At 38.4% G+C, this 10,468-nt stretch overlaps 1 protein-coding gene across 1 annotated transcript in view; it reads right to left on the reverse strand.

Moving 5' to 3' along the window:
- UGGT2 (UDP-glucose glycoprotein glucosyltransferase 2) overlaps window positions 1-10,468 on the reverse strand; it is a 186,389-nt gene that overhangs the window by 160,086 nt on the left and 15,835 nt on the right. Inside the window, exon 2 of the mRNA XM_059377462.1 lies at window positions 6,705-6,787. Within this exon, the coding sequence (XP_059233445.1) occupies window positions 6,705-6,787 (83 nt within the window). The remainder of the gene's footprint in view (window positions 1-6,704; window positions 6,788-10,468) is intronic.

A 10,468-nucleotide genomic window follows, 5' to 3' on the forward strand; every position in this document is an offset into this window, starting at 1 on the left:
TTTAAAGATTTTATGTATTTATTTGACAGAGAGAAATCACAAGTAGATGGAGAGGCAGGCAGAGAGAGAGAGAGGGAAGCCGGCTCCCTGCTGAGCAGAGAGCCCGATGCGGGACTTGATCCCAGGACCCTGAGATCATGACCTGAGCCGAAGGCAGCGGCTTAACCCACTGAGCCACCCAGGCGCCCCTAGACTCTGATCTTTATCCACAGATCACAGTTCCTGGCTGTGAAAAGGGAGGACAAAAGGGATGTGTAACCACAGACACTCTCTTGGGAGGTGGGGGAGGAGGGAGAGGAAAAGAGCGCTGCAGGGAAGGAGATATGTTGGGGGTGGTGAGGAACACTGGACTGTTTGTTGATTGCTACAGTGTCTACTACTTGTTCAAAAGCTGCTGGGCTCTTGACCCTTGGCTCCTCTCCTTACTACAGCCCATTCATTCAGGTGTTACCTGGCTCCCTATGGTGTCCTGTGGGAATCAGGGCTCAGGAAACCAGCGAACATATGTAAACATGGTGGATGTTGCTTTTTCTTTGAGTAAGAAAGTCCTCCATCTCTCATCTAGGGCTTTCAGGTCTTCTGTCCACATCCATGAAACTAATCTGTTAGCTTGGAAATGGTAAAATCTCAGAACCTTCACAGTACTCGACAGATCTGACCCAGAGATGGAATGCTGATGAATACACAGATTTTTAGAGGAGAAAAGACCCAGCCTCATGGGTCAATTCACAGAATTTAGAGGAAGTCCTTGTAAGCTGATAGTGAACATAGTTATAAAATTTTATGGTCAATCAGACAATAAATGGTCCTTGACTTTGTTGCCTATTATTGAAAAGAAAATAAGGATGAGGTTACAGATCAAAAACTGGGCAGTAGATTCAGAGGCATTTATCCAAATGAGGTCTTAGTTGTTAACTCTTCTCCATGCAAGGGGACTTTCCCATCAGTGCTTTTGTCATCTTCAAGTCCAATCCACTGTGACAAGTACAAAGACCTTTCTTGGATTAGGATAAGGTTGACCGTCTTCAGACAAGAGCTATAGACACGCACACGTGCACACAGTGAAAAAGGAAGGAAACCTGTTACCACTATGGACAGAAGGTCAGAAGGTCAGAAAGTCATTAGAACATTGGCTTGGCTGGCAGAGGAGAGGGTAGAGTACAGAATGCAGAATTACAACCACCTTATTATTGAACAATTCCTACAGTCTATCACACCAACCTTAGATCCTTTCAAACAGGACAGTGAAAAGCCTCAAAAATTACTGTAATGGGTCATGGCTGAGAAGAGAGCTGTGGCCCACTTGGGAGATTTCCCTTGGTCAGTTAGAAAGTCTTTCAATTCTGATCCAGGGCTCTCTATCTCATGCCTTATGTTTGAGCCTTAAAACTGTGGGAAGCTAAGTTTTAAGCTTGCAAGTAGGATAAAAAAAACTTCAGCCCCTTTAAAGTTCTGGATAAAAAAGCTCAAGAATGAGAGAACTAAAAAACAGGGGGTATGCAAACTGTTCTGAAAGAGCTAAGGAAAAAACAAGAAAGAATATCAGAAAATACAGACTAACGTAAAACTAAACTAAACTAACATAAAAGTAAAAAGAATCAGGAAAAACAAACAGAGAATATACAGGGAAAATGTGAAGAAAATGAAACAAAAAGAATACGAGAAGATGAAAAAGCAATTTAAGAGTAAATGACAGATTCAGAAGTCTGGCAAAGGAGAGCTACGGTATGTATAATTGTATCCCTAAGGCAGGAAATCAAAGGAACAGAGGAGAATGAACAGAAAACTCTCCGGAATTAAAAGGAACAATGGGTCTACATGTCTAAGAATGAAGATTAAGAATGGTTAGCACTGCAACATTTTCTAATAAAAATACGGGACTCTAAAGTTAAAAATCTTAAATATAAAATTCATGCATACACAGTCCTATATGTGAGGAACTCAAGGCCATTATTCCTAGGAGTTATTCATTAGGCATCAATGAGGGAGCAAGCTTTACCTAACCAAGAAATAGTTAGAGGAACTGCAGCATAGAGTTTGATGGTGAGCTCTGAACATACTTAACTGTAAAAACAATACTAAATGGAGGAGTTGAGATTTACAAAAGACTATGTAAATCCTGCACGCTCCAGCGATGCAGAAAAGCACACCAGGAACCAAACTGTGACAAAGGAGAAATTAACTGGAAAGTAGAGTAAGCTCGGTGATTCTTCATAAATGGGAGCTGGGGAAAAAAGAAAACCACTGAAGCCAACAGAGCACGCAGTAGAAGCTCATGTATACTTACGAATACAAAAGACTAAGAATAGGGATGATCCAAATCAGACAGTGACGAGGGGAGGAAAGGCCATCGGCCAACTCATTACTGCTTCTAAGGACGAAGAGAAAATACCCAGAGAGAGGCGGCTAACAACTCTGGGCCTTCACACGCCACTCCTCTGCTGTGAAATGCAAAAGGATTCTCAGCCAACTCCTGTTCAGCAAACCTCAGCTTAAGTGTCATTTGTTTTGGAAAGAGTTTTCCCCAACCTCCCCAGTCCAGATCCTGTTATAAACTCTGACAGGTCCATACTATCTCAAGTCTCAAAACTAATAAAAAATTATCTGTAAATTTTTTAATGCTGGCCCTCCCATTAAGCTATAAGTTGTAAAGGCAGGAATCTTCTCTAGGCTTTCAACTGTACCTTTTTGCTCCTGGCACACCCCATCGGTCTTCAATACCTTTATGGAATTGATGTTAGAGAAATGAATAGTTCTCTTCCTTCTAGGCCATAAGACATTCCTAATGTAGTACTCCCAAGGAGTTACATAGAATAGGTGGGTGCTCATTCACTCCTACTTCTTAAACTATAGGTGATTTCTCAGACAGTTATGGTTGCGTTTCCCTCAAGAATAAAAAAAAAAAAAAAATGTATGTAAGACTCACCTAAGTAAAAGAGGCACAGGTCAGAGAAGAGATACAATCTTAAAAACTGATCTTTAAAAAGTTGTAAAAGCTACAGGGCCAACAAAAAAATAGCCCAAATTAATGCATAGCATAACTAAGACTGTATCAGTCAAACAGGGATCAGTCATCCATGAAAACAGAGAGTCAACAGAAACAAGTGTGAGTTGTGCCTGATAACAGATACTAAGTTTTGTCACCAGTCACTGTTAAGGTCTCTAATGTAGAGATGGATGTAGGGTTCAGGGATTTAGATTCTATAATTTAGGCTTAACTTGCAAGATCACCTCAATCACAAGATGGAAGCACTGGACTCCTTTAGTTGATGTTTTAAAATAACTCAATTTAGGGGCACCTGGGTGGCTCAGTCAGTTAAACATCCTGATTATGAAATCAGGAGTTGGATGTTTATAATAATCCGAGGGTCACAAGACCGAGCCGCACATCAGGCTCTGCACTGGATGTGGAACCTTCTTGGGATTCTCACTATTTTCCAGAGTGGCTGCACCAGTGTGCATTCCCACCAACAGTGTAAGAGGATTCCCCTTTCTCCACATCCTCACCAACACCTGTTGTTTCTTTTCATTAATTTTAGCCATTCTGACTGGAGGTGACAGCTCATCATAGTTTTGATTTCTATTTTCCTGGTAAGGAGGGACTAGGAGCATCTTTCCATGCTTCACAGTCCATCTGGAAAGACTTAACAATACTCTTCACTTCCAGCCTCGACTTATGCCTCAACCTACCATAGTTTTGATAACTATACCAGTGAAACTGCTAGCTAAATCACCAGTACTTTTTCTGTTGTTAAAACCTTAGTATTCACATTATTTGCTCTGTCTATAGTATGTGATAACATCCACCAATTTACCACTCCATCTTCCCCGGCTTCCATGACATCACACTCGCCAGGTTTTCACCCACCTCTGTGAGTGCTCCTCCTGTCTCTACTGTGCATTCTTCTTCTGGTTAGTTCTTAAACATTGGTGTTCTTCAGGGTTCTGCCTTTGGGACCTGTTTTCTTCTCCTTCTATACCTCCTCCCTATAACTTCAATTACCCTCTTAGTGCTGATAACTCCCAAATCCTACCTCTTAGCCCAGATTTTGACCACCTAAATCCCACACACATGTATCAGCTTATGGGATATCTTCACTTGGGTATTTGACAAGCATTTCACATGTGACATATCCAAACTGCAATCGTCCTTCTATCCAAATCTGGTTTTCAGTTATATGTAACTGAGAAATGTCATAACATTTTCCAAAAATCTTCCCAATAAAATACATAAGCAACTTGTGTAAAAACCGTTAAAATCTTCAAGGATTTTGAGAATTAGTTTCAATGTGGAACACATTGGGAAGTAAAAACACACCAGGACTCTGGAATTAGGTAACCCTTGGCTGACATTTCTAACTCCCCACACAAGACTCACAGGTTAGCTAATATACCGCTTAAATCTTGAAGCACCAAGAAATACATAACTCTGGCAGAACCATGTGAAATGGATGAAAAAACCAGACAATTCAATATGTAAAAGGTCTTAATTTTCCTAACACATAAAATATTCTCATGAAATGGCATGAAACTAGCACCTGAATTCAAGAAGTTAAATCTTCAATATTTACAACTTTTTAAGGCAAGTAGATCATCAGAATTATTCTTCAGGAAAGACTATTTACAGGGTTTCATGGAAATTCAACAACCTAAAAAACTGTAAGTAACTGAGGATTTAAAATGTTTCTTCTAGGATAGTATCTTGAAGTAAATTCAGTAAATCTGACAGCTGCTGACATATTTAACTCCTCACATACAGAATCCTCTCCTACACCTAACAGCAACAGTGATGAAGCAGCATACGCTTTTGACCCTTGCCATGATAAGTAATTCTAATGGAATTCTATTTTCAGTGTTGGTAATTCTTCTTTAATAGGATTTCTTTTAGGTTCAACCCTGAAATACACACTTCCTTATCCATGCTTGAAGTAGAGCTTTGGTGTTCCTAAGCTTATATTCCAACTTATTAATGATCATCTGCCATCAGATTGTCCAGGCATGTCATTTCATTTAGGGAAAATACATGGACACATCTAAGTAACTAAAGAGTTCAAAATCTCTAAGACTAATTTTCGAGAAAAGCACTGAATGAGTAACACTAGAAAGTATGTGCCGAGACAAACATTTGGGAAAGCTACATTTAGGGTTTTAGATGAGGGCCACAAAACTTGGTGGATTTTTTTTTATAAACATATATTTTTATCCCCAGGGGTACAGGTGGATTTCTGAACTGTGAGAACTTTCCACATTAACCAAGCCTGTTTTTACCTCAAATACCAAAACTGAAATTATTATCAGGACAAATACAAAACCAACCGATAATAGTTCTCAATCGATTTGCCAGTCCACTTCGAAGTGGTCCAAATTGCCCCGCCGAGCCCACTGCGGTCTCTTCTGCTCTTCCCCCTCCCCTCTCCCTGGCTGCTGCCGCTGGCTGCTGTCCTCCAGACCGAGCTCCAACCTCACCACTACTGGAAAGGCCGTCCTGTTCTCTCTCAAGTACTGACTAGGTGCCCTTTCCCAGGCGCTTCCTTGTCATCAGGGCCCCTGAAGCTCTAACCACCTCAGAGCAGAGCTGGCTTGTCCACTGTCCCCTTCACAATATTGTGGGGCCGGGGAGCACAGATCACATTTATTCCCCTTTGTATTTCCGGCATCTAGAGCCGTGCCCAGTGCCTCTTGTGACTCAAATAATGATAATAAGGACGCTTTTCAGGAAAAGTTTTCTAAAAGAGCAAATTGCTTGGTTTTGAAAATATTTCAGTTTAAAATATCATGAAAGGCATGCCTGCTCTATTTTTTTAAATCCATCTCATGAAATCCTAAAATTGCTGAACTTTGAGGCCACTTGAGCCAAATGGAGTCCAGTAAATGAACACTTAAAATAAGCAAAACTGTTGTTTCTCTTAACACTGATATTCAAGAACAAAATCGAATTAATCACCACAGTAAGTTGTCTCTAAACTATTTAATCTTCATAGTAAGAAGTTCTCCCCATGTCTACAAGCCTAAAGAAATCCGTCTTGAGGAACTCCATGTTAATATTCTATTCTCCATAGAGACAGAAAAATAAACCTTTTTTAACAATAATTAATAATTAACCTTTTACCCTCTGCTGCTGTAACCTCATTTCAGTGTCTTTAATCTACTGATCTTCTCTCAGAAACACACTAATAAACACTTGCTCATTCTAAAGGTATAAGCATATATACAGATATGTAGTAATATATATTTGCATATATTTAAAAAGTAGGAAAGACTAACTGCATCTTCTAGATAGTGAAATGAAGACACATAGGTTACCTGACTTGTTAAAGGCAAATATTAAAAAATCTCTTTCAAAGTAATTTGGGGGGGGAAAAGAAACCAAAACAACAACACTACTAGATGTAAAATTAATACGATCTCAAATTAGTCTAGGTAAAAAGAAAGCCACAAGTCCACAATCTCTAGTTCCTTTTGATGTAATGCAATCTGCAAACACTGCTAATTATGTGAGAGTTTTTACAATAAAGTATTAAACCTTTATTTTTTGGAAATGGATGCTCAGAATAATTTCCATTAAAGCATATTTTCAAATTTAATATTCAGATCTACTAACCCAATTAAGCATTTACACTTCAATCTTAACATTAAAAACAATAAACACATAATGTATACACATAGATACAAATTTTTAAAGTTATAATATGCACATCACCTACCTGTTTGCTTATAAACTGCTAATTCTTGTACAGTTTCCAAAAACAGCCAAAATTTTTCATTACTTTCTTCTGCCATAAATTCACTATTAAAATAAAAGCAATCAGTTAATGGACGGAAATTAAAAATGAAATGAGAACCAAATGAAAACTTATGGCTAAAACAAAACCCTCCAAAACTTAAAGTGACTGATTTCCATTTACTATAATGCAGAAAGCGAACAAACTGACGATTCTGACGTGAGCTATCATTCTCAGCTTACAAGCATATACTAGTGACCGGAAAAGACTGCAGAAATTACTTCTGGCTTTTCCCCATTTTTAGCTATAATTAAAAAATGGATAATTTATTTTATTTCTCCAAGTGAAATACCACTTAGAAGTATAATTTTTAAGGTTTTGTTTTAGTTCCAGTATAGCTAACATACAGTGTTCTATTAGTTTCAGGTATACAGCAGAGTGATTCAACACTTCCATACAACACCCAGTGCTCATCACAGTTAAGTGTCTTCCTCCATCCCCATCACCTACTTCACCCATTCCCCCCCCATCTTCCCTCTGCTAACCACCAGTTTGTTCTCAACAGCTAAGAGTCTGTTGCTTGGTTTGTGTCTTATTCCCTTTGCTCATTTTTTTTGTTTCTTGAATTCCACATGAGTGAAATCATACGGTATTTGTTTTTCTCTGACTTATCTCACTTAGCATTATACTCTCTAGCTCCGTATCATCGCAAGTTATTGAGAAGTATAATTTAACAGTAACGAAGGGAATGTTACATAAAGGTAAAAACAAAACAAAATAAAAACCCCACACTGCCTATGTTTCACAAACAAAAACTGGTTGTATAAACACTTTTAAAAAATAATTATTATTGGGGTGCCTTGGTGGATGGCTCAGTTGTTCAGACATTGGACTCCTGATTTTGGCTAGGTCATGATTTCAGGGTCTTGGGATTGAGCCGCACAGCAGTCTCTGTGCTGGGTATGATGGAACCTGCTTGAGATTTTTCTCTCTCCCTGTCCCTCTGCCCCCCCTCCCCTCACTCTCACATATACTCTCTCAAAAAAACAATAGTATCTATTATTTTTATTTAGCTGCTTATTCATGTAGACAATATTTATTATTTAAAACAGAAAATACCTTAATGAAAAAATTAATAGGAAGCTGGTTTATCAGATTAGGTCTTTGGCCTTGAAGCCCAGACACTTTGATTTTTCCAGAGGGCATAGGTCAGAAAAAATGAAAAAAGCCATTTAAAAACCTTTGGAAATAATGGGGAAAAAACAAAAAATAAAACCTTTAGAAATAATGAATTAAGTAAGAGGCAATATAGTCCTGTACAAAACCAAGTGCAAGACACCCAAAGGCAAGTAGATTCAACTATTTAAACTAGAAAGGAAACAGCCAAACAGATAGTACAGATTTATCTGTATCTTTCTAGTCTGGTAAATTTAATTTAGTCCATCCTATCTTTCTAGTCTTGGTAAATTTAAATAATGCTTAATAAAAATGGTAGATAGGAGGACATGAAAGACACATGCAAGGTAATTCTTGTGAGTCTGGTTACTAAAGGGGTAAAGGAAGGGAGAAAAGCTGGTTTATCCACATAAACATGACAGGCACAGGAACTGAAAGCAATGCATAAACAACTCTTACTATTAATGGTGTCCCACTCAATGGCATTTAAAAAAAGAGGTGAAGCTAAAAGCAGAAGAAATGATGGGATAGACAGGATGTGACCTGTAAAGGTCAAGGATGGTACAAATCTTAAACAAAGTGGGGAGCAACACTTCATACTTAACTGACTGCAACTACAGACAGGCTCATATACTAGGCAACCACAGGCAAAACTTGAGTATTCCAGAATTTATGCATTTAAGTATGATCCTTCCAAGTATTCACCTTGAGAATATATTCCTGCACGCTCATTTCCTCAATATACCACTACTCTCAGCACTTTTGGAACTCTTCTAGAATTTACTTTCAGGGGCAATTTGCCAGTAAGTCATTAATTTTAAAAGAGAAAATATCCTTGACAGATCATCTAAATCAGTTCTTCACCTAAAGTTTAAAAAGGTAAAAAAGACCCAAAAAAGAGCATTTCCAATTTGTTCACTTGTTTTATATAGTATTTAGCTCCAAATAATAGTGTTCCCCAAAAAAGTTCTACCAGAGGAAAAAGTGATTTGCATAGAGGATAGGTTTATATGTATGAAAGAGCATGTCAATAGTTACAAGCAAAATTCCAAAAAATATTTTCGTCAAGAGAAACACCAGTGGAATAAATGCAGTTTCGATGTACAAGTTACATGTTAGAAAAATCTAGCCCCATCAGTCTATAATCATCCCTAGCAAGCAGTACTAAATTAGAAATTTCTTTAGGTAGGGGAAATAATCTCCTTCATCTTTGGTCCCTACACAGCGCCCATCATAGGGGCATGCTCAAAATAAACACTCAAATTTCTAGGCTGAACTGAAAGATTCTATGTATAGAAAGACAGACAGAGACCAAGAGAGGAAATACAGAAATTCCCAAGAATGCTTTAAAAAATGGAGCACCGCAAACAGAAAGCTTTCACTTCTCTGATGTCTCTATCTCCCAAGCTCCTTTAATCTACCCAATACTCTCAATTCTTCCTTTTCCACACTTACTCCCTTCAACAAAGGTTTCACAAATAAGTGAAACCATATGATTATTGACTCTCTCTGCTTGACTTATTTCACTCAGCACAATCTCTTCCAGTCCCGTCCATGTTGATACAAAGGTTGGGTATTCATCCTTTTTGATGGAGGCATAATATTCCATAGTGTATATGGACCACATCTTCCTTATCCATTCGTCAGTTGAAGGGCATCTTGGTTCTTTCCAAAGTTTGGTGACCGTGGCCATTGCTGCTATAAACACTGGGGTACAGATGGCCCTTCTTTTCACTACATCTGTATCTTTGGGGTAAATACAGTAGGGCAATTGCAGGGTCATAGGGAAGCTCTATTTTTAATTTCTTGAGGAATCTCCACACTGTTTTCCAAAGAGGCAGCACCAACTTGCATTCCCACCAACAGTGTGAGAGGGTTCCCCTTTCTCCACATCCTCTCCAACACATGTTGTTGCCGGTCTTGCTAATTTTGGTTTTAATTTGAATCTCCCTGATGAACATGATGAACATTTTTTCATGTGTCTGATAGCCATTTGTATGTCTTCATTGGAGAAGTGTCTGTTCATATCTTCTGACCATTTTTTAATATGATTGTCTGTTTTGTGTGTGTTGAGTTTGAGGAGTTCTTTATAGATCCTGGATATCAACCTTTTGTCTGTACTGTCATTTGCAAATATCTTCTCCCATTCCATGGGTTGCCTCTTTGTTTTGTTTACTGTTTCCTTTGCTGTGCAGAAGCTTTTGATCTTGATGAAGTCCCAAAAGTTCATCTTCGCTTTTGTTTCCTTTGCCTTTGGAGACATATCTTGAAAGAAATTGCTGTGGCTGATATCGAAGAAGTTACTGCCTATGTTCTCCTCTAGGATTCTGATGGATTCCTGACTCACATTGAGGTCTTTTATCCATTTTGAGTTTATCTTTGTGTACGGTGTAAGAGAATGGTCGAGTTTCATTCTTCTACATATAGCTGCCCAGTTTTCCCAGCACCATTTATTGAAGACTGTCTTATTTCCACTGTATATTTTTTCCTGTTTTGTCAAAGATTATTTGACCATAGAGTTGAGGGCCATATCTGGGCTCTCTACTCTGTTCCACTGGTCTATGTGTCTG

This window comes from Mustela nigripes, chromosome 15 (genome assembly GCF_022355385.1).
Source record: "Mustela nigripes isolate SB6536 chromosome 15, MUSNIG.SB6536, whole genome shotgun sequence".
Lineage (NCBI taxonomy): Eukaryota > Metazoa > Chordata > Mammalia > Carnivora > Mustelidae > Mustela > Mustela nigripes.